Raw genomic sequence first — 25337 nt, forward strand, 5'->3', positions numbered from 1 at the left:
TTAATCATAATTGACTGATAAAGAATTGGTCTGAGTCTCATCACCAAATAGATCATCAGAGAGCATCATGGGATCTAGCTCACTCACTAATAGCATCTCTTAGAGGAGGTCTTTCTTCAGTCACTTCCCATAATTCCAAACTTTTCCTCTGTCTGTCTTTGGATTTATATTTATGCTTATTGTATATTCTTTCCAGATTGTTTTGTTTGTTGTTAAAGTCTTCCAGTACACATCAACATCCAGCCAGGTGTGTGTATGAGAGTGCTTTTACAGTGGGATGAAGGGAGATTAGTTGTTTTCCATTTCCCGTTGCAGTAATGAGTGTTCTATAAATGTTTAGGGAAGAGCTGCCACGCGTAGGCGTGTTTGTCTGTGTCTATCTGAGATATGCACAGGTTGGCTAGACAGTCCAGATTATGATGTAGACCTTATTTACACACACACAAAAAAACCCACATGCATCACTCACATTTCCTCGGCAAGCCTTGAAACCCATTGCTTTAAAACAGATGTGTGCATAACCATTTTTTTCTCATTTTGAAGTCCTCTCTGGTAAGTACAGTGTTGCCTCTGACCTCTGTGTTAACGTGAGGTCAGAAAAGAAGCCCTGCCTACTGCCAATATGCGGCTCACGATATAGTTCCTCAACACACACACACACACACACACACTAGCTCCGTCCATTGAGAGACTGAGAGCACACTGCTGCTCCTCAGAGTAATGACTCGCGTCATAGTACACCAGTACGTGATGCAGCTCTTAGTTTATTCATAATGAATTTCATGTTTTATTCAAACGTTACTACAAACTAATTGATGACAGAGTTCTGCCAAAGCTAGTGATGACACGCTGCTGAATTTAGAAGTTACTGCACGGACAGACTTAAGGTCAGATATGCAGGATTCACAGTCACACAGCTCTGACCGGCAGTATGCAGCATATAGTTTAAAAATATTCATTTCAACTGTCGCACATTTCCTGTCTTTTGAAGCCTTTTCCAGAATGGAGTTTTGGAGGGAAAGAAAACAGACAGACACAGTTCAGTCCATGCAGGGTGCATTCATGGATGGGATTTGTCATGGTGCAGCAGTGCCCCCTAATGTTTGTGATTTTCCTCAAGCCCTGGATCTGAATCAAAGTGCAACATCTCTCAGAGGCAGCAACTTTAGCCTTCCCTTATACAAACAGACTCATTAACTTAAAAAAAATTTTTTAATCATAAATCAAGCTTAAACATATTGAAGGATCATGCTTAATTGCAAGTAAGAATTTACACATTTGAATTTTGCCTACTCTTTCCATATAAGCCAAGCTCTTATTTTGAAATAACCTCCTGGTTAACTATACTCAAACCCCCAACTATTCTGCCCCCACCGACTATGCAACTTCTCATCCATGTGTGAGACAGACCCTGGATTCAGAGGGGCTGTTTTAATCTCTCATGTTTCTTTGATTTAAGAAAAAAAGAAAGAAAAGTAGATGCATGAAAAGAAAAGTGGATATGTATATTGTGTCTGTTCTGAATGGATGCAGGAAAAAGTGAAACTGAGCAACAGTAAAATGTCAAACACAGTTGTTTTGCTTTGAATCCCATCGGACGAATTGTGGCCGTTTCATTCTGCTTCGTGTAGAAACCGTGTGTTTACCTCAGGATGTTTTCTCCCTGCTGGAGCCTCCTGAGTCAATTAGTAGTGGATGTAATGTACTATCCTTGGCAGTATTAGGGGGATGTTTGTGTGTTTCTGTGTGCATGTGTCTTTGTATGATTTGGTTTTCCTCAGTGTGAGAAAAATGCGGGAGGTTTTACATGGCCCTGGGGTTTGTGGCTGCAGTTCTCTCATCTGGAGAATTGCGCCATAATCTGTTGCAGCCCATGCAGCAAAAAAAAGAAGCCTTGTTAATTTCCTTATGTTTCCAACCATAAGAGAGTATACTACCTTAAAAGCTTGTGCGACTTCTGTCTTCCGTATTTTTCCAGCACCGCAAACGAACTGCAGGTCTTAGCCTAAGTGAGATAAGCAGGCATGGTGTCGTGTGCCGGGCAGACAGAATCCAGCCACATTGACCAGCATGTGGCTGACTGGCGGTGACAGGGTGGAGTGCGGGGACTGTGTTTGTTTCTGTGATTGGGTCTCATGTCTCCTCTAAATTATAGTCCTCAAGCTCTGTGCCAAACCAACTTTTGACACACAGGGAGCAAAAGAGGAAAAGATAAAAGACCGAGAGTTGCATGGGGAGACAGACGATTAAAGGGGATAAAAGGTGAAAGAGACGAAAACTGATGTAAAAACTACTGAAAGTTTTTACTTGCACAGACAGAGAGGCAGCTGACCATCCATCCCTCTCTGTGCAGATGTTCATTGATTTCTCCCCCAACAGTGTAGCGTGCAGTTCAGCATCCGGGCTACTTGGCTGGGCAGAATGGAATCACACACATCTCAAACACTGTGTGGTTATTCAGACCTCATTTAAAACAAAAGTTTTACGTGTCTGTCATCCAGCAAGCATTACAGGCAAGCTGCTGGATCTAGACTGGGGGGGTCACCTTACAAATAAGAGCTTACTAAGCTCACTTTCTGTACAGCGGCCTAAGAACTTAGTACATACAACTTGATGAAATGCATACGAATCCAAGAAATGTTAAGAAAACATTTGCACCAATTTGATATTGCAGGTGCAGCATTCAGGAAAAAAATAAAACAAATACAGGAATGAACTGTAATACAAAAAACAATTTCCAGTGCGTTGAGCTGCCAGGCAGCTGTACATTTATCCCATCAGGCAATCAATAAAGTACTCATGTCTTTCTCCTTTACTCCTTTTTTCTATTTATGTTCCCCTCAGTCAGAGACATGCATGAGTTGGCCCACTGATAGACAACATGCATGTTTGCGATCAGGGTGTACGTTCCATAATCCACCCTGTACAGGTGGAGTTGCATGAAAGAAAATCTCGGTCTGCTTTCCCCTCAAACATTTTTGTTACATTACCAGGTCACCTGGATGATGATACGTCTAGAGAAGAGAGAAGTGACAAGTGTAATCCTTAAAATTTCAGCCCTGGTGTATGTGGCAATACCTGTAGTTGTATGTAGTACCTGAGTACACAAAACGTTCAGAAGCTACTTGTTTTTCAATTTACATTTGTACATCATAGTCATGACTTACATCAAAGTCAGCCAGCAGCAAAAGTAAGATGTATTTGTAATTTCGTACAGCTTCTGAACAGCTGAAGCCTCACATTTTAGAAGGTAGGGAACCGCTCAGGCTTTCAGATGTTGTAGTTAGCACAATCCACGTCTTTGGCCTGTCTCAACCTCTGAAAAATTAGCCAAATTGAATGATGTTTTGTGAGAACAAAAAATGGACAAAGACAAATAAACTCTGCAAATGTTTGCTGATAAAAATCTTACTGTAAAAAGCGGTTTTAAATGTCTCTTGTATATAAACAAACACAATCAGACTTAATTTCTATGGCTAATTTATTGCTTGTTTCCTGATTAGGAAGACAAGGATGGGATGAATAAATAAAATCCAACCTCATTTCGCAGAAAACAGAGTGATTTAAGTTGATCTTCCACTGTTCAGTATGTCTATGATCTTATGTGCACACTTGCTCTTCTTTGTGTTTAAAGTCCTGTTTCCGTTGTTCTGGTTAAAAATCTGATACAGTGTCCACAACCTTTCACACAAGACAGAATAATGGCTGTTAAGAGATCCAGAGATAAACTATATTTTTCCATTCCTCCTTAACTTGAGGCAAATTTCCGCCTTTTAATAAACGGTAAACCCATTCTCGGATCCGTCATTGTCATCACAGCAGGTTACAATGACCAGGTGTCTCCGCTGAGATACTGCACACGTGCACTCGTGCCAGCAGGCTTGGATAAGGCATGCTCCTTAACAGAATGTGAGTTTGCATTCATTTTTGGTGTTGTTTACATGTGCAGAATCCTTCCAGTCTCTCTAAGGGTAAAGACTTTGTTTGTCTTCCAGCTGTTCTATTACAAATCAATGGTAAGCTTGCATTACATAATTTAGAGGCAAACTTTAGTTGCTGTCTTCATTCCCCGAGGATTTATGTGTTTTGCTTTTAGAAGTTTGCTTGTATCCCTTCCAGCTTTGCGTGTTATTTGTGAATGCAAATTGGTTGTGATTATATATTTGCAAATGAAGCACATGTGTGCTTTTCCAAAATAATTCAAATTAGTTTTTTTCCTGGTTCCTATGGTAATGATAAACTGTGTGAAAACCCTTTGAGGTGAGTTCTGGCCAGAGAGTCTTTGGTCGACTAGAACAACTGACCTATAGCCAACTTGGTTCATGCTCCCACAAGGACCCACACCTCCAACACCCACCCCCTCCCCCTGCCTTCAGGCCCAGAAAAAGGTTCATTGTGCAGGCAGGGAGCAATGCAAGTGAGGCCTGGTTCTGGTTAGTGCACTGCACTGCATCTGAAACACTCACCTTCCTCCAGGGGCTGCATCTGGAGCTGGTTTCCTGTGCAGGCAGCACTAGGCTTGGGCGGAGTTTGGCCCGACTCTGTGATTGGACGAGATTGAGCCTTTATGGACTCCAGGATTGTTGGAGTTGCCAAACGGTAATCTGTCAATCACTGGCAGACATATTTAAACCAGAACATAAGCAAGAGCGAGCTAATGATTGGTGCAAAGGTCTGAGCAAGATGCCAGTGATGTTTCAGCTTTCTACCAATAGCCTCACTGGCAAACGTTGCATTAGCCAATGTCCTGAGTCCATTTGGAGAACAAAGACAATTTCTATATTTTTATCCAAAGTCAGCTTTTCTTAGGCAAATACTATGTCATGATAAGAAACTAGAGTAATTTAAAGTAATGGCTTTCTCTGAGTAATTGCAAGCCCTAAAATTAGCTTTGTTTTGACAGAGTAATGCCATTGTTATTCTATAATTGTATATAATGGTCGCATTAGAGCATGGCAGCAGAGGCCGTGGATTCAGTAATTGTCTTTAATAATAATAATAATAATGCTAGTTTCCTGCTATTACAGTAGTAAGACTGCACCTAAATCTACACTCTTTCACAGACATGCGTGTCACAGATTTAGCCATCTTTCTGTCATTGGGTGTATATCTTGCAGGATTTCCTGGGAAGGTGCTGTTTTTTTTTTTCTGAGTTTACATAAGTACTGGGCTCTTATAACCCATATGCTTGATAATTGCACTTAAATTAAATACACCTTTGCATAAAATGAGCTTAGGTGGTCATTTTTAGAGCGTTAGATTGCTGATGCTGTGATTATGAGATCCAGAACTTGGAACTTGCACTGCTCACTGTCTTATTTTTTCTTTTATAAAGTCCTACTTTGCATTTTAATCTACACCTTTGTGGCTAAATTATCTTCTGGAATAATCTGAGGGAAACACTTCTGTCTGACCCAAACTTCTGCTGAAAGCATGGTTTACTCCACTCCATCATGTTCACAGAGGTGTACAGTTCACCACCACATTTCCACTTATCCTGTGTGCCAGAGCTGTGAGTCGGCCATTGTTGAATTTAACTTGGAGAGAGTTTTACTCAGAGGTCCCACTCAGCTTCACTCAGCTCAGTCCCAATTCTGTACCAAGACTTCTATTTCCTATCTGGCGCCATGGTATACAGCTGACAGCAGCTTTTATAGCGCGCTTGAAAGGACTCAGTTGAAGTGCACACTTGTCTTGCATGTGAAAACACATGCACATAGCAGTACACAGTTTATACATATGGTTAGGGAAGGAATGCTTGGTTGATTTGTACAAATTTGAAAATTGGGGCAAGTTTAGACGGCACAAGTTTTGATATCTCGTAATTGCTGTTCTGCTTATGTACCAAAACATGTTTTGTCCCTTACTGTCTATAGGTGATCTATGCCACTGTGTTAATTCCAATAAGATGTGTCAAAAGTCCATGATATCAATGGGTATCTAAAAATCAGAAGCTCATTGGATGAATACACAGTGTGCATTTCATTTGACTTTCTAAATCATCATGTGTAATTCTTGTGAGCTAATAGAGATCCAAATAGGGAATCAGGACATCCTTTCATTTTCTACAGCAGGGGGCAGCAGTCTAAGTAAAAATGTCCGGCCCTCCCTACCTGCCTTCAGCACTTCTGTAGAAATACCAAGGTGTTCCCAAGCCAGTTAAAAGCTACAATCCTTCGGGCTACTTCCGGGTTGCACATGCCAGAAACACCTGTAACACCACCCCAACTGACCCATTTGATGCCCAGCGGGTTTACTTTGAGTCACTCCTGAATGACTGAGGTCCTTGCCCTTTCTCTAAGGGAAAGCTCACATATGAGTATGAATGGTTGTCTCTCTCTCTGTTAGCCCAGACAGACTGGCGATCTGTCCTGGGTATACCCTGCCTCTTACTCCATGCCACCTGGGATAGGCTCCCACATCCCTCACCCACAGCTCCAAATTGGATAAACGGAAGAAGATGGATGGGGTTTTCAATTTTTTTCATCCAAATATATCAATGTAAGAAACAAAACCTCATTCTTAACTTCGAATGCTCTTAACTCAAACCCACATTGTGGCCAAAACGTATGACGATCTGTCACAGTGGCCATTGCTCCATTTGAAAAGGCCACAAGCCATAAAGGTTGGTAACCGCATGTTCATCTGTCTATCCATTTTTCTCAGCTTTTCCATCTCATGGTGGCTCTGGCCCCTATCCCAACTGTCATTGGATGAGAAGCAGGATACACCCTGGTCACCACTCTATTACTGGACTAAACCAGAGAGACAAATAACTATTTTTGCTCAATTTCACACCTATGGAAAATTCATAATCACCAGTTAACCTAACATTCATATCTTTGACATTCATGGACTGTGGGGAGAAGCCAGATGGGAGGACACGGAAACTCCAAACAGAAATACCTTAGCCAGAAAGCTTATTTAAAATGAAGCAAGAGTGCGACATGGGAACCATATATACATTTAAAAAACTAAATAATTTTCTGTGTTATAATATTATCAAATGCTTACATCCTCTGTTGTAGTGTAAATACCATAAGTGAGCCATTTGTAATGATTATAAGACCGTTTAGCGTGTCAAATTGAAACTTTAACTGCAGGAGCAAACACTAAAAACACTGAATCTTCTACACTTGTAGTACACTGTTTGAGTGAGGTAGTTTTTGTAGGGCCCCAGAAACACTCCAGAGCTCCCCTTTCAGCTTTCTCTGCAGTACCATATGCTGAAAGCTTCTGATGCCAAAGTTACATGACAACGGGTACCTTTCAAGCCAACTGTGGTCAAAATGAAAATGTAATTTGCTGACAGTGGCACGCTTCTTTTCAAACCTAAAAGATCAGGTTGAGCGTCGTGGTATAGACAGAAGTGTTAGAAATCAATATTTGTTCTAAGGTTAGAGAGGAGGGTGAAAGTGCTCAGCAGTTTGCATTTCAACAAGAAAGCCATAATGTTCTTTGTCTGTCTTTCCTCACTGCCGTCTGCAAGTGAAACGAGTGAGGGAAAGCATTGTTTGGCAGTTCAAATGAGAGCAGCTTGGAGAGGTATTTGATTTCACAATGTTTAAGAAGAAAAATGTGTGGTGGGATTGTGTTTGAACGGTCCCCAGGGCCGAGTGGTTGGCCGGGGTCTGATGCAGGAAGGGGGCCTCGTTGGAGAGACTTCTGTTTCTGTGATACCTGCGTGTTTAAAGGACGTGAATGATACTGATTAATTCACCTTCAACGTCTTTTCCTGCCACTTTCATTCATATTAAGTTATTTATGATGCATGAAATCAAAGACTTCACTGGCGTCATCGTAGGTGACCTTATACTGAGATAATTGTTTGGTGTGACAAGGGACAGTCAGTCAGCTCTGTGGCTTTGGCTTACCATTTCTGGACTGTATTGGATCTTTGGCTCAGTGAGGAGATCTTCTGGGTCAGATACAGGATCCCCCCACTGGGCCCACCGCAACATCGAGAGCTGCTCATTCTGAAGGCCTGTTTGTCTTGGTGAAAGAAACACAAATGTCTTTACAAAAGAATCTCTTGTCAAAATGAAATGTATCCATGTGGGCATTTGTAGCTACAGCCAACACAAACATAATATCCTCTGTTAACATTCAGCCCCCCCTTTATGCTATCATCTGAAGGTTAATTACTCATTTATTACCATAGTATCTTTTTTTGCATTGCTTTTTTGACTTTTCCCTCTGTTGAGGGTCTTTCCTGTCTCTGTTTTTGTCTTTTTGGGCCTTCAGCCCTTTTTTCCCCATTTGAATTTCATGCTGTTCATCGGACAGATTAGATCCACACCCTTGTTTTATAGGTCTGTGAGCTCACCCTTGTTGTGAGAGTAGCCAGTGTTCTGTAAACGGTCCCGTGATCTGCAGCACGTTGGATCAGAATGCCATCCAACCATCGTGAGGGCCCAACTATTCAGACCTGCTCAGACAGGCTCACAAAAACAGGTCACTGCACCTAAACATTGCTCCAAATGTTGGCTTTGTGAGTGTGTGTCTTTGTATGTGTGCATTTGTGATAAAAAGAGAGGGGAAAAAAATAGTTCGGTACCCGAGCAAATCCAAAAAAAGACTAAAACAAAATTAAGCGTTACATCAGCCACCCAGAGTTGTAAAATTAGCAAATGGAACGATGAGCTCACTCACACTGTCCCTGTGATTTTTAAACACTTACAACGCAACACAGTATTTTTACGCTTATGTCAGTCATCAAGAATGTATACTTGTGGTTTAATTAAATCAAATGATCGAAATAGTTTATCTCCCAATGCAGTTTATTCTTGATTTTTGTTTATGTAAAATGTCCACTGGGAGTAGAAATGAGTAACTGGGACATCAGAACAATGGGGGCCTGTCAAAATAGTGACTTTTATATTTTGCTTCCAAGGTGCCAGACTTACTTGTAGTTTTATAGTGGTTTTGAGCAAAAGTTCTTCAAGTTTTCTGAACGTATTTCAAAGTTTTTCTTTTGACATTGGCAGCTTTTTCACTCTGAGAGAGGGAGAATCTTAAATTGTGTGCTCCAGCTACAGGGGGGTCATACTGTTCAGCCTCCCTAAAAAGGTCTATGCCAAAGTCCTGAAAAGGAGCGCTCATCTGTTAGTTGAATCTTAGATTCAGGAGGAACACGCTGGACCACCTCTTTATCCTCTTCGAGTGTGTGGGTGGCTCGAGACTTTGCATAGTATTGTATGTGGAAGTAATAAACTGAAACAAAAATAAAATTTAGACTTTATTCTGGAAATTTATTTCATTTGGATATTTTCCAGTGTAGTTAAAAGAGTAAGGAGGATTCAGTGCAGTTTATTACGACTTGGATGTCTTTGTGATGGTGACTGAATAACCAACATAAACATAAAGGGTCCTGAACTTGTTGAATTTTGTCTCATATCTATATTAAAATGATAAAAATACTAAAAACAAATATTAGTAAAAAACGCATAAAAATCTGCAGTAAATAAACAAAAAAATCCGAAGGTAAGACAGACTGTAAATATTATACAATATTATATTATATTATATTATATTATATTATAGTGATGGGGTATCTATTACTTCCCATTGTACCATTGAAAAAAATTACCCTTAAAACAATACTGTCAAACATATAGTCAGTGTGATGTGTACTTTATTATAAACAATATTCTCCTTGAAGTACACATTTCTATTATTCTCTAAATAAAATACATTTCTAAGATGATGTGCTCTACAATGTTCATTTCTGTGTAATTTATATAGATATATTGATTATATTGTCCATATTAGCAAGTTTCTTATTAAAGAGATGACTTTGTTTTCTATGCATTTAAATAATATGAAATTTAGCGTTAACTAAAGGATTCTAATGTAACTGTTGAACTGTATGTTACCTGTCATATCTTAAACTTTTTTGTAAATCTCCTGTTTACATAAATGCTCATTAGAAAAGAAAACGTAAGAACCAGCACATCTTGCAGTAATCACGATTACAGATTAGCGTGGGTGTTGTAATGCTAACTCAGCTACCCTGCATATGACCCTTGCCTTGAAGGCAACAGCTATGCTCTTGCTAAAGCTTATTAGCTTTATAGTTGCCAGTTAGATATAGAATTTAGTTGAGTTTAGTTTAGTATTTACTCTTTGTGTAATGTTTAAATTTGATTATCATACTTTTTCAAAGCACTCTATATGTCCTATCATTAGCCATTTTATGTTCACCACACATTAAAATTTTTTAGTTTCATTTAAAACAAAGAAACAAAGAAAATAATTACTACTTGAAAAGTGTGAAGTAATTGTGTGTTTGGAAGTCATTTATTCTGGAAATATAAGCCTCTGCTAAAGAGTTAAACAGCATTTAATGAAGTCTTGGATTTTCGGCTAAGCTAAACTAACAGGTTAATTGTGGTGGCTTCATATATGGCGTGCAAAATTGTATTGATATTTTAATTTCACTTCCAGCAAGAAAATATGTTTTCCAAACATGTCCAATGATTCCTATGACGAACATCCTTAATAAGCCAGTGGTCATTTCTTGGTATGGTCATTAAAAATAATAAAACCAGCAAGGTTCAAAAAACTGCATTCCACCGACTAAGCCCTTTATTTTTATTTTTATTTGTATTTTATTTTATTTTTTACGTGTTTGTGTGCCGTGTCACAGGCTCTTGGAGACGCCGACTTCCCTGCTGTGCTGAGGCAGCTGCTGCCTTTGATGAAGCCCCGTGGAGTCGAGGACACCTCGGCCTCAGGGTCGAGGCTCAGGGAGGACGAGTTGGGTCCCGATGAGCTGATCCTCCTGCTGGTCTATCTCTACTCCCTGGCTGATGAGACCCAGCCTGCAGATCATGATACAGAGGAGGAGGAGGAGCTGGAGAAGCTGGAGAGGGACCTGATAGGAGCGCTCACCCTAGTCATCAGTCGAGAAACAGAACTCAGCCCATTGCTTCAGAAACTGACTGGTGAGAGAAAGTTATTGCCATTGCGGTTGTTCAGTTTTGCAGAAGCGCTGTTGGAAAATGAGAGCAAATGGTTTGTTTATTGCTGCCCCAGTTCTTGGAATAGGGGTCATTTTATCATTGTCTTGACACTTCATCCTTTTCTCGTGTCACACACTATAGTGCACACACACCTACACGCATTTTCTAGTCAGTTGGCCAAGTGGCTGTGGGAACTTTGTATATTTGGATAGGTGTGAGAGAGAAATTACTTCTACCTTTAACCCCTACAGCTTCCCTTTCCACAATATTAAGATTTACCTGTAATGTGTGCATCTATGGGAGTCCGTGAGAGTATATTGATTTTCTCTGTACTTTACCAGACATTTCACTGGTTTAGCTGAGCATGAAACCATGTGGCAGAGAAGATCAAGGCCAGCTCATAAGATGAATTAACAGTCTTCCTCCACAACACAGCCGACTGTACCTCCCCGAGTAATGGCGTCTTTAACCTTGAGCCTCTCCTCCCCTACCACATAGTTCATAATTAGCGCTGCTTTTAGTTTTGGCTGTACCTTAGCACACGCCCTGAAATATTACACTGGGATTGGGGTTTTCATCTTATATGGCACATGGGGTCATATGGTGTACATATAGGGTTGGTAAATCTATGTAAAGCACTAATAAAGATTAGTGATACATCTTTTGTATTTTTACTCTTTCTCTCTCTCTTTCCCTTCTTATACTCAGTCTCTCTCTTCTTCCTGTTCTACTTGGCCAATGCAGTTTAGAGGCGAGGGGCCTCTTGGCAGGCACAGGCTGTGAGATGTGGCTCATGTTAAAAACCTGACTCTCTGTTATAAACACTTCATTGCAAATTAGCCTGTCATGGTGTGCCAGGTGTGCTTTAGACAGAAAAAAACAATGTGTGTATGTACTCACATTGCGCACGTCTCGCCCATTCAGTGTAATTTGGCAGTGTGTGCACTCTTTTAAATTTGAGTCTGTGTGTGTGTGCACGAATGTCTGCGAGAAAGGCTTTATGGCAGTCGATGAAGTGCTTGGCTGGGGTAACATGAGCCGGGAGGTCGTCTCTTTCAGCATCCAGAGCAAAACATTGATTGTGACATTCTCCCCAATTAAAGGACTCAAATGAAAACCAGACATTCAAAGAAACCTGGTCGCCATGAGAACAATGTTTTTACAAATTCTTTTATTTTGTTCCCCTTGGCTACAGTACACAGCCAGAGCTTAGCTAACACGATGCAGATACACAGAAACACACAGCGCATGCACAAACATAGTGCAGAAACACAAGAATAATATACACAAGCCAGAATGCCAGTGAAAGGGAGTAAGAAATAAGGACAAATAAGTTTGTGATAGTAAGCAGCAACACACCCTAACCCTTCTAACTACCTCCTTCTGGGAACTTAATTAAAGAGCATCTTCAGGAAATGGTGTTCCTCGTGTGGAATTGTTTTCTGTTCGATGTTTGCTGCCAGCCCCCGTGGACTTTAGTTTTCATGAAACTCCTGTTAACTTTTAAATATATTCAGACAGCATGTGTGTGGCAAGGGTTAGTAAAGCCCCGTTTGAGTAATGTTTCTGTTAGGATAAGGTGGATGTTTGGTGTGTGTGGTTTTTTTATTAATGCTAATGGGGGTGGTAAAAACTTTCCCCCCGTGACTTGAGTGAATTTCGACTCACAAATTTGCATCAGGGACAAATATCAAGCCTTGTAGACAGTGTTAACATTTGAAGAAATTGAGGGCTCGAGAGTCCACGGTGGAGTAAACAAGCTTCCAGACTTTATTCTTGTCTTTTTTGGGGGGGCGGGGCAGCGAGAGACTGTTCTACAGTAGCATATATATGTGTACCTTGAGAAAACTCGGCGTCTTTCAAACAAAAGGGAATTCTAAGCTTGCAGTTAAATCTTCTCATATTAGTCAGCATACATTATCATTTGCCACACTCATTTATTTAGTCCTTGGATAAATACTGAATGATTTTATAGATAAACTGTCAATGATAGATTTGGCATGTTTATATGTTACATCTGATTCTGCAAGGTGAGGTTTCATTCTCGACATGAAAAAGCATAAATATACTTTTTTTTCCCATTTCTGGATATGAAATACGTTTTTTTTTTGTTTTGTTACGTTTTTTTTCCACTGATTTTTTTTAAACTAGAACACGCTAGCTGTGAAAAGGCTGTTTCATCGGTTTTATTTAGCTTCATATGTTTGAGAATGATGTACTCCAAAAAAGGTGGTTTATCTTATTGTTGTCATCTAAGCAGATAAAGCTAGCCGGCCATAGGCAAGTAACCAGGACCATAATGCTAAAAACGACAGTACTTGTTCTTTATGCGTACCAAAATTCTTCGTGAACTGACAGTGCTAGTGCTAGGCAGTACTGCTACGTTAGCTCCCACCCCCACACTCATTGATTAGAAAGGCAGTAAGAGTTAGATGAGCATTTCAACTTGTGAGATCAGCTGTTTTCCATTGGCTAAAACATTTAATAATGTCATGTAAATGCTTAAGCTAAATTCTACCATAGTAGTAATGTTTGAATGCTATTCAGGAACCACCCTAACATTTCAGTCCTGTCAACGAAATATAATCTTTTTTTTTTTTTTTTTTTTTTTTTTTTAAATGTTAGTGACACAGTAAGGTGAGGTCATGAGTTAAACTCAACTTTAAGGCCAGAAATCAAATGAACTAGCAATGGGAGTCAAGACTACAGTTTACTGACATACTGTATGAGCAGTTTGTCAACACATTTTAGGGGTTCTTGCATAACTGGAGTCAGGAATGTCCTTTAGCAGCCAGCTCTGAGTTATAATTGATGCACAATGAGCAAATTACTTTATTTGAGGACATCGTTTAGTGGGTGCCATATAAAACGAACAGAATATCTTCAGTAAGTCTTAAAAGTACTGACCATAAACTCATTGTGGGAAGTGCTTAATGTGGTTATAGAGCAAAGAAGCCTTATGTATAATCAGTTTTCTTGATTGAGGAATTGCCCATTAGAAAGAATTCAGGTTACCTTATTGGCTTCATTTGTCAGACCCAAAATTTATTTATGCTCACATTTATATTTTAATAATGAGCACTGCAGCTGCAACAGTTGACCAAGAAGCCCATTAAGGTGTCACAGATTCACAAAGCTCTATGAACCAAAAATTAAAGAAATTAAAAACATTATTATTTTTTTAATTATTTTAATTGTGGTTACCCCATCAAAAATCCCAGAAAATGATTACCAACAATGTGTAATAATTTTTCACTTATCCATTTAGTCTGTGACACTGAGACCCCAGTTCATATGTCCCAACCCTTTTTAAAAAATTGGTTATGAAAATAATTTCATTTTGCCAGTGTTGTCTTTAGTAAAATTACTCAAACTGGATTAAATACTATAATTTTGAGGGGCTATTTTAAGCAAAAGATTTGGCACACTACTAAATATTTATGGCAGCTGGACCATGAATATGGGGCTGGCTCAAAATAAACTGCAGTGTTAATGTTTGTGGTAGTGAGAGAACATGTTGGCCAGTGCAAGGGGATGATTTAAAGCCCTTGAAGACCTTTTAATAGATATAAATTAATATAATGGCTAGAATAACACCAGTAATTTCTTGTAGCAGCGCTTCTTTAAGTTGTAAATTTGGATTTGTGCAAAGAGCAATGCTTTGTTTTCATTGTTAGCATGTGTCTATATACTATAGACATATTGCAGTGTGTGTGCAGCATGTATTGTTGTATTAGGGTATGGATTTGATTAAAGAGCTGAACAGTATTCATCCAAGAAAATTGTTCCACTTATTCCAGACTGGGAAATGAGCTCTTAAACCAAATGCTCCGCAGCCAACACCACATCTGGAACGATCTGGATTGGTTGTAGGCAACGCCGCACACAGAGAGCAAATGATGGGATTGGAGAAGCAGCCCAGTTTGTCCTGAAGTCTAGAATGTGATTGGCTGCTGGCAGACTGTAGTGTATGTGGATGTGGTGTGTGTGATGTGTGTAGGTTGTAAATAGCTCTGAGCATTTACTGTTAATCCCTCATTCAGTTGTGGCAAAAACTACATTTATTGTGGTAAGAGAGCAAAAAATTTGCATTACTTTGTGCTTTATGGATTTGTTTCCTGTCAGCCCTGGTAAATTTTGGTTTTCTTTGGTTCAGAATCAAACCTACTCCCTCTGTTTTTTCCCTCTTTTCGCTCAGCATTGGGGTGCAGAAGACAAAAAAAGAAATCGGGCCGATTCAAATGTTCTTAATTCCCTTTTGTATGACATCTAGCTGGCTACGGATGATGGATCGTAGTTTGTCTATACTTATGTCAGTGTGGGGGCGTACAGGGCGGGCAATCCACAATTTGTGCTGATGCTTATGATTTACTCACTGCGATGACAGAAGAAGGAAAGAAAGTCACAGTATTCTAGGGAACTTCTAGGGAAAATCTTAACTGAAATGGTTACATGACATGTTCTTCTCTCTCACTCTGTTTCTCAGTCGCACATTTTGTTTGTTATTCATCCTGTCAGTGGGGTGTGCACAGGGTAAGGAAGAGGGGAGCAGTCGGAGACTCGGACCTCCCCAATGCTGCTGTTTGGGTTGGCACAGCAGCATGGGCCGGTCAAGGGACATGAAAGGGATCTCGCATAACTCTGGCCACCAACACGCTCTGCCTACTTTTTAAACTTTACTTCTCTTTTGTTTTTATATTTCCTTTTTCCATTTCTCCCCCTTTTCTCTCTTTTCTGCCTCCTTGCATCTCTCCTTTCTCTCTTCTCCTCCCTTAAGCACCTAGCTGGTTGCAGGGGGGAAGCGGAGCATAAGTTAGTCTAATGATTACGCCTGATTAAATATATTCCCCCTGTTGCGCTATGTTTATGAAATTAGTCCCAATTATTTTTAATTGGTGGTCTCTCTTTACTTCCGCTACTGTTATACAAACACATATGCATACATATATGAGGTGAAAACCGTACGCCCCAGGGTGAACAAAGCAGCCTGTGGTGTTGTTCTCTCTAGTTCACTTCATCAGATAAGCTCAAGATTTGGAGTTCAGGCTTTAATTAGCAAAAGCTCATCAGAGTCCTCACTGGCAGGCCTGGTTAGCAGGCTGGGCCACACACAGAGCTTGATGAGCCCCAGAGTCTCGCACCCAAGAAATCTGTTCCCAAGTCAACACTGTGGTTGCTTCTCAGCACTGCCTCCAGATACTATACCTTTTCTTATTTCCTGCTAGCTATGTAATATACCTGCCATTTGACAGGGCTAAAGGGAAAATGTGTAGATGATGATGAATCACATACTTATAATACTCATAATCAAATCAGCCCAGCGCTTCTGTCTGTCCGCTTCAGTTTCTCACAACATTTTCTTGGCGTGTCGTCCATTGAATTGAAAGGATATGTTGTGTTTCAAATAACAACGTATTGATGACATAATGTCTAGCAGGCTGAAAGTGATTATACTTGTTAATGGGAAAAAGAAGAAATATTTTAAAAGTAGACCTTTTCATGGATTTTCATAGAATTTGTTCGTGGTATGTTTAAAGTTTCTACAATCATGCAACTTTCATTCAGGGTTAATCAACTGCTTTCCTGTTCATATAAACTATTTATTACTTTGATTTTCTTTTCTTGGATTTTTTTGGTCTCTATGTTCAAAACTAGTAAACCTTCTTTTCAAAGCTATTAAGTATTTAATCCTGTTTTTGGTGTTTCACTTGCCGCTGCTATCTATGGATGGATGGATGGATCCACATTCAGTTGAATATTGCTGCATATTATACTTTTTGTTATTATTGTACTTATTATACTCAAAAATCCACTATTTTAATCACATTAGAAGACTCAAAAAGTCCTTTGGCATCACAGTTTTAAGACTTTTTTCTGAGACTGCATGAGCTATAAATGATACCTGTGATCTGATCACTCGGCAGCAAATCATTTTAGTCAGCAGTAGCTGCTGTTTGTTGGGTGGATTTCACAGAACTGGCCCAGTATGGAGTTTACACCTCTGTTTGGTTTATGGAGTGTGTTAGCGCTCGTCTGAGAATCCCTCTGCTTCTTATTTATGACAGGAAATGCACATCATAAAAGGCTTGTAAGCACTTATCTCTCTGCTGGGAGTTAGGCTTGATGAAAAGGGAGACTATCGAGATCCCACACAGATTTGCAAATACATACGCACATGCTTGCTAAACAAAGCAAAGGAAGAAATACATACCAGAGGCGCATAGAGGCTGGCTCCTGAGGGACTCTAAATGAGCCCGCGGCCCATGGCCTCTACGCACGCGTCAGTGCAGGCGTGGGTTGCGCTTTGACCCCTGGACAGCGAGCCGGCTGAGGAGGCTGATCGAAACCTGCATGCCTCTCTGCACAAACACATCTTTGGGTCTGTACTTGTATACATAGGGCTTCTGCTTTACAGCCTGCAGAAGAATTTAAATAAGGCCTCAGAGGATGTTTTCGTTTGAGTCTGCGGAGGTCTCTGTGCGATTTTTCTGCAGTTTCATGGCCATAGCTCAAAAAGTATTCATGAATAAGTGTAGAAGTGTGGTTCACGATGCCTGCATGTGAGTCACCAGTTTTTCACCAGACCCACTCGGTTTTACAGCATATCTGCGTTTTATCTGTTGGTGCGGAAGAACTTGTTTACATTTAGAATTCCAGTCAGCAGTGAAAGATGACCTCTCCTAATGTACCCGCTTTCCTCCCTAAACTGTCCCCTTTCCTCCCTTCCACAACCATCCTAAGTAACATTTTGAATCAGTGGAGTCTAAGTTTCACCTCAATCATGTCACTGAATGTTCAAGTAACCAAATAGCCACACCGAGTACTGATAGATAGAAAGAAGGTGATCTTGATTATCGAGGTCTAGACTGAAAGACCGCAGCCTTGCACTGCTTTTGCCTCATTTGACCTCAAACAACAGGAACAGAATGACAGTGTTTGCAGCAGTGTCCTGTACAAGCAGTGGAATTATTCTCAGCAGTCCTGGAAGTGAAACGGTTTCATTCACTTTTGCTCAGTTCGGAGCTCTCCTGGGTGGAGGACTCAGCCTCGATACCAGATGGAAGCTCTCTTGGCGCTGAACTGGCCGGGTTATTTCCTGTCAGGCCTGGTGTTAATCAAGCGCTGAGCCAACAGGAACGCCCCCACCACCTCCTCCTTTTCTTTTTTACAGCCCCTCTCCTCTTACACCCCCTCATCACGCAAAGAGACTTGAAAATACACTTTTTTCTCTCTCCTCCCCCATTTTTCCCCTTTAGTTTCTGTTCTTTTGTCTTCCATGCTATGCCCCAGCTTTGTTTAGTTTATGACATGCTACAATCGGGGTGTATTTAGTTGGTCTTCAATCATGTTATCAAAGTGTCCCTACTGAGAACTGCAGGTCCAGCCAATAGATAGAAGGAGATAGTAAGGAATGAGTAAAAAGGAGTCTTTCTTTACTTGCCATCTGGTGTCTGGTCATTTTCTGTTGTGTCTGTTGGTGTCTTCAGGAGTGTGATGGACACAGTCACAGATAGGCTTATCTCCTGCTCCACCTACTCAGCTGACCTCTCGACTGAGCAGACACAGGCCTTAGAAATGAGAGGGGGCCTCAGTTTTAGGGAACATTTGAACTCCGTCTCTCCTTATATTCCTGCTATGTTTTCCTCAATTGCTTAATGGTCTACGTGCCTTGTCTTGTGACACATCAGCTAAGATGTGATTATTTTTCATGGAAATTATTTAACAGTACATGCGCTAAGAGCCTAGATACATGGTTCTCATGTGTGGCTCACATATCCTAGTTTTGATTCAAGATAAAAACATAATCCAGTAAGAGAAAATTCAGTTAAGCTAAATATGAAAAACAAATTAAATTTGAAATTTGCTAGACACGTAATAATCCATTAATGTTTCCTTATCATTGGGATAGAACTGACTGCCCTTAAGGATCACTCAAAGCAATTTAGTTTTTCATATAGCGCATCTTCCACACACTTAAGCAGGTACCTCACCTGCAGCCAAATTAGAGGCATGAGTTAACTTAAATTGTATACTTTTAAACTAGGAGAAAGCTGTATTATCAGATAAGTGATTTAGTTCTCATGACCAGTTCAGACTTGTAGTTAAAAACACAAGAGCCAGCAAGTTGCTAGGAAACCAAGCAATTGGTGGCACTAACAAATTCAAGCACCATTTGAAATCGAGAGTGTTTATTTGGACACTTGCTTCATGTTCACACTTCATTTCAATACGTACTTAATGTTTTAAAACAAATCCGAAAATGTGAAGTGTTCCAGTTGTTTGCCTTTGGTAGATGAGTGTCCCTGTTGTGGGACAGAGTCTGATAAAGTAAATGGCATTGGGGGAAGATATCTTATGTCTTTTAAATCTTATTGTCAGTAGAGCGTTATTCCATCATCACATCTTATGTCTGCCTCTCCATCATTGGATCTGATCTTCTCTTAGTTCAGTCTGCTTCTTGGTCCCCTCTTACTGATTCTTATTCTGTTTTTCTTGCAGACATTTAAACATACACACACACACTGGACTTGTGTTAACTTCTCTGTTGCCGACAGCTTTTTGGCATCTGCGCTGTGTCTGTGAGCCCAGCGCTATCGCATCCGACTCTCTGTCCAGGTAAACGTCTCATTCTGACTGGCAGAGATGGAAGGAGGAATGAACTGGTTCTTTTAGCATTTTCTGTGTAGTCTCTTCACAAAGCGAGTACCGTTTTAGCAGAGAGCACTACCACTGCCATTAATCATGGTCATCCACGTCATGTAGGCGTATAGACAGCGATAAGGACCTTCTATAGACAGCGATAAGGACCTTCTACAGCCAGTATTGCTGCAGTAAGGCCAGTATAAACTCAGCGCCCCCCCAGAATAAACACATTAGAACACACACATATACACACACACCTTCTTTATAACTGTCGCACTCTTGAGTTAAAGCCAAGACAGCCCACCTACTCCTATTTTACACTATTCCTGTAATACAGCTTTTTCTCATCCCTGACCCAGAACATACAAACTACTGCTTCCACTTTGAAAGAACTCACTATTTCTGACTGTGCTTTCATTTTCCTCTCCATACAGTAGCAAAAGCAAATTCTAAGAAAATCCTCTGAAAGGGGTGTAATATTTCCAGGAAGGGATATAGAGTATGGTTTTAATTTTCTCCTTTTCCTGTTTTCTTCTCCACACCTCCTCCCTCTTTAGACTTTCTCCTTGCATTGCTGCTGGAAGCGTACACAACCTTTAGTAGCATCTCTCCAGGGTTTCACAGTTGTATGCAACCTCTCCTCTCCAATGAAACAATCATTCACTTAGCTACACGTGTTGACAAAGTGATATTAATGCAGCATGTTGGTGTATTAAACAGACTCAGAATTGCGACTGAAATAAAGCACAATCGCAAAAGAATTCTTTTCAGATAGTCTTAAAATGAAAATATATGCGTGTTAAGTGTGTGAAGTACTATTAGACCAGTACTTGCCACTACTGGCCGGCTCATTTCTGCCTCAAAGCACAAATACTTCAGTTGTTATTGCAACATACAACTGCAATGAACTGCTAATTCACTGAATCTGCATTTGGATTCAGCTCTATGCCCTGGACAAGTTCTTAAAAATAACTTCTGTGAAGAGGAACCCCAGTCTGTTCACTTTGTTGCAAATGGTACGAATTATGAGAGCATGACTTATCAGAGGTCCTAAGTGACAGAGAGGAAGATAAGAAACTTTTTTGGGTGATGCAACCAAAAACTAACTACCACTTCAGTTAATCAACAATCTTACTCATTAAAGAGTATGCAGAAACTCCCTGTGTGTGACTATGAGTGCACCTGGGATGTCTGCATTACTCAGATCAAGTGTGTAATCTGTTGAGACAAGGTGGTTGATGCTAACATGGTTCCAAGCAAGCTCAATAGACACTTGGAAACCAAACATTCCCCCTCAAAGAAACCACAAAAGAGGTCATGATCTCAACAAGAGGCAGTAAGACTGTTTTTTGGACTGTGTGAAAGTGTCTGATAAGGCAGCGGAGATCAGTGCTGCAGTGGAGCTTATTACAGAGACAAAGAAACCTCAGACGGCCACAAACGAGCTGTTTAAAGTGCCTTTGGCTTACAATACAATCAAACAAACGGATTATGTGTCAGATCACATAGAAGTGGTTTTGTGCACATATGCATATAAGTGTGCCTTGAAATTTTGGCTTTTCCTTAGGTGTGCCTTGGGCACAAAATGTTTGAGAGACTCTGTCATAGACACACTAATGTGCATTTAATAGCATTGCATTGGCAGGTCTCTTTACCCGCGTAGGCACTTGGACGCATGCACAAACTCTCAGGTGGGAGCAGCCAGCCTCTGCTAGGCCTCTGCATCGCTGCAGTAGTCAAGTGGTTCAACACACACAACACCCACTTCACTCTCTCACTTGAACTTGACTATGAAGTTGTTACTCTTAGTTAATCCGTGACAGCTCTATGTTGCAGCATGGAAGTACAGATTAGCTGGGATTTTTTTGGTTTTTCTCTTTTGAGTGTTTATGCAGGACTGGTTCATATAAAACTGGTGCACTGGGTTGTTTAGGTTTTGCTGACTCACTTTTATAAGAGGTATAATGCATGTCTTCAGCAGAAGTAAGACTGTCAGCCCTCAGACGCGGGTAAAAATGCATGCACGGTATACGATTAAAAGTAAAATGAACCTTAAAATAATGGAAAATGACAGGCATATAAAACGACTACATATTTGTGCACTTTTTTGTGAAGATGAAGCATTGCAACATTTCCTTAAAACAAGGGTGGCGTCAACATATCAAGGTCAGTAATAATAAGTGCTATGTCTGCTAGCGGTCACTGTAGCGCTCGTCCACCCTATAATCCACTTTGATGTGGACCTAAAACCCAGCAGGATGTGATGTTTATGTAGGATGCCTGCCTGTATGGGTAAGTATACATGTGACTCCCTTTGGTTTGTGGGTATCGTTGTAAGTGCTCATATGATGTCGAGCTCCAGGGACTGAAAAGGGAAGCGAAGCCACGATTAGGAGGATCTGACATTTGCAAGAGAAGCTTCCTGTGATACGAGGTTTCCTCTGTGTCTTTGGGACTCACCTTCTTATCTCGCCCCCCCCCCCCCCCCCCCCCCCCCCCCGTTCTCTATCTGGCGTTGACTACTCTCTTGAAATTCATTCCTTTCTTGCTCACGGTTGCGCAAACATGTTTCCTGTTAAAGCCTCATATTTTATTTATAAATGAAGTTCAATTTGCATCATTTACAATTTTTTTTTTTTTTAAAAACCCATTTTTTTCACTTAATCTTAGTTGTATTTAAATTTGTTTCAGCCAGCCAGTGATAATGAGTGCAAAGAAATATAGTATGTGTAACTCACAACATTGAGAAATGCTGTTTTTAAAAAAGCAGCACTAACAACAACCTCGAATACATAAATATGAATAAAAAAGAAGATGGGGAGGATGATAGGGAGGAAGTTGGACAGTATACAAGTTGCATGTTTTCCCATAAAAACAGAAAAAACTGTAATTGATTCAAATTTGGCCCAGTATTCTTTAGGGTCAAATGCACCTCTTCACCATTTCAAGTGCTCCTGCTAAGTTTGGATCGCCTTACAAAAGTCTCCTTCTGATCATTTGCAGAATCTCATTTGAGATTTCACCAAACTTGCTCACAAAGCAAACATTAACTTCTGTGTGAAGCTGACCCAACTTTCATGTCAAGGATCGTCACTTGTTCCAGACATGACTCAGAAACAGAACAGCACTTTTCAGTGGTTGGGCCAGCAGTGGAGGCACAAAAGGTGAGGAGCCGGACAAGGAGCATACAGAGGATAGTCACCCCAAACGACCTGGGCTGTGGTGAATGTGGTGTTTATGGCCACACCAGCAGATTTGCTGCTATTTACGTTTCCTGGATACCAGTTTCGGGTGTCTTCAGCATCACATAGTTGCTGCAGATTTGTAAGCTGCACATCAATGATTCAAGGCTCCTTTCCACCAAACCAAAAGATGTCCCACTGGACGGAGATCTGGTGATTGTGGGGGGCATATAAGTACAGTGAACTTATTGTTATGTTCAAGAAATTAGCTTGAGATCATTTAAGCTTTGTTAACCATCAAAAGAGGGATAGAGTTAGGGAGGGATAATGGGGTCGTCAACAATACTCTGTTAGACTGTGGCATTGAAACAATGATCAAGTTGTACTATGGAGCCCAAACTGTGCCAAGAAAACATCCCCACCACCAGCAGCCTAAACCGTTGAAACAAGGCAGACCTAATTCAGACCCAGTTTTGACCAAATCTTCTGAATGTTCAGATCAGGCATCATTTTCCAGTCTTCTACTTTCCAACCTTGGTCGGTCTGTGTGAATTAAAGTGTCAGTTTCCTGTTTTTAGCTGACAAGAATACGACCCGATGTAATCTTCTGCTGCTGTAGCCCATCTGCTTCAAGGTTGACATGTTGTGCATGTCATGTAATTGTCTTCTGCATACCTTGGTTGCAATGAGTGATAATGTTGCCTTCCTGTCAACTTAAAGCAGTCTGGCGATTCTCCTCTGACCTCTGGCATCAACAAGGCATTTTCCCCAGCGAGTGGTTGCTTACTGGGTATTTTTTCTCTGGTAACTCTGTAACAAACGACTTAGTCTCACTTTTAGCCTTTTATAAATTCTTCGAATTATCGTGAAAAAGTGTTGGCATCACTTTACATCATCCCCACAGCTCTGCTGTCACAAGTCTTTGTCCTGTTTCGTGCATTTGATAAACTCAGTTGCACAACAAATCGCTGTTCTCTAGGAGAAATCTTGCTGCAGAAATGAGATTCCTGTAATCCGTTAGCCCAGAATATGACTTTCTTTTATCCATAATGTTCATGTTGCAGAAAGCTGATTAACGCTTTTCAATGCTTTAAAAGTCCCCATTACTTTGAAACTTCTTTTTTTTCCTCATTTGAACTACATGCAACATTTCCAGTGTGTTATCTGTATTTTTTACAAGGACATGTTCCTTGTTTTGGGTTTTTTTGGCTACCTGGCACTGAAAAGTAGAACTGAAATTGAAGTTTAAATGCCTATCATTCCAAAATCAACATGCCAGCTACCCTTGGAAATCCTCACACCCATGTAAACAGTTTTAAGTGGCAGAAACCTCCTATGAGAGAAATCTGAAAACTATGTATTTTCACAAGTTTCCCATTTTTTTTGTTTTTAGGTCCCATGTTGAACTTCTGATCCCTCTGTAGCCTCCACCTTCTTCATCACCACGGGCTTACACAGAGACTAAACCTATCCCTCCTACCGTGTGCTACTGTTCCTACAGTTAGAGAAGTATCAGAAACGTCTTCATAGAATAGTTGTCTGTGGGGAGAACACAACTACTTCCTCTGTCATGCTACAGTGCTCTTGTAGAACTGAGACTTAAAGATGAAGAGTACCTCAGTCTCTTTGTTCTCTGCAGCTCTAGTTTGTGAGCAAAGCCCAGTGCAGCAGCTCTTCAGTCTCCCATGTTGAGAAAAATCCTGTGAGTCACCTAGATAATCATATGACTAAGTCACACTAAAGTAAAGCAAGTGGCTGACTGGAAAAAAATCCCTTGAAATGTTAGTCTGAATGTGCACTGCAGTATTGTCTGTTTTGGCTTTGCAGTGGAAATTTTCAGAGAGAAGAAAAAAAAAAATCCAGATTAATCAATCAGTCTGTGTGCGTGCGTGTGATGTGTGCTACTCCTCCACATGTGGCTTCAATCTCTGCTCTCTATTCCGTCCCACCCCTCCTTTACCCTTTACAGAAACTTGTGACCACCGAAGACGTCTTTGTGGTTCAAAACAAGTCATTTCATATTGAAATTTACATCAGATTTGTCCTCACTTTTTTTTTTCTTTCATTATGACTCGGAATACGTCACAGCAAAAAATCCAGTTTTGCGCAGCGGTAGTCCATACAAACAGGTATAGTACGACCGTTGTAGTGTGTTGACTGATGAGCCAGTAAACAGACCCTGCGTCTCAGATATCAGTGAGTTTATTGCTCTGCGTTTAGATCGGTCAGTTCCGAGTTGTTTATTTGGCTTCCAGGTATGAAGCCAGTGAAACCCGCAACTCTCTCTCACAATCGTATGTGTATCCCCTCAGTTTGACCATGCAGTAATGGCTTTGTAGAATCAATAAACAGTCATGCAAGAACTTGTTCGCACAAATACACAAGTCTGTCTCCAGCGCATATAGAAACTAATCTCTCTTTTCTGCTTTCCCACAGACAAAAACACATTTTCTCCCTTCTTTGACCCTACTGCTCACTTTTTCCGGCACTCGTTTTAACATACACACATATAGAAGTATTCTGCATTCCCATACTTTGTCCCTAGGCA

The 25337-nt window shown here is 40.5% G+C and overlaps 1 protein-coding gene across 1 annotated transcript in view; it reads left to right on the top strand.

The window, feature by feature from the left end:
• Window positions 1–25337, top strand: part of scfd2 (sec1 family domain containing 2) — a 102467-nt gene that overhangs the window by 39706 nt on the left and 37424 nt on the right. Inside the window, exon 5 of the mRNA XM_085448669.1 lies at window positions 10649–10946. Within this exon, the coding sequence (XP_085304795.1) occupies window positions 10649–10946 (298 nt within the window). The remainder of the gene's footprint in view (window positions 1–10648; window positions 10947–25337) is intronic.

The sequence above is a fragment of the Copadichromis virginalis genome, linkage group LG23 (genome assembly GCF_057382275.1).
Source record: "Copadichromis virginalis isolate Kocher_CV1m ecotype Utaka linkage group LG23, C_Virginalis_male_GT1.1, whole genome shotgun sequence".
In the NCBI taxonomy this organism is placed as follows: domain Eukaryota; kingdom Metazoa; phylum Chordata; class Actinopteri; order Cichliformes; family Cichlidae; genus Copadichromis; species Copadichromis virginalis.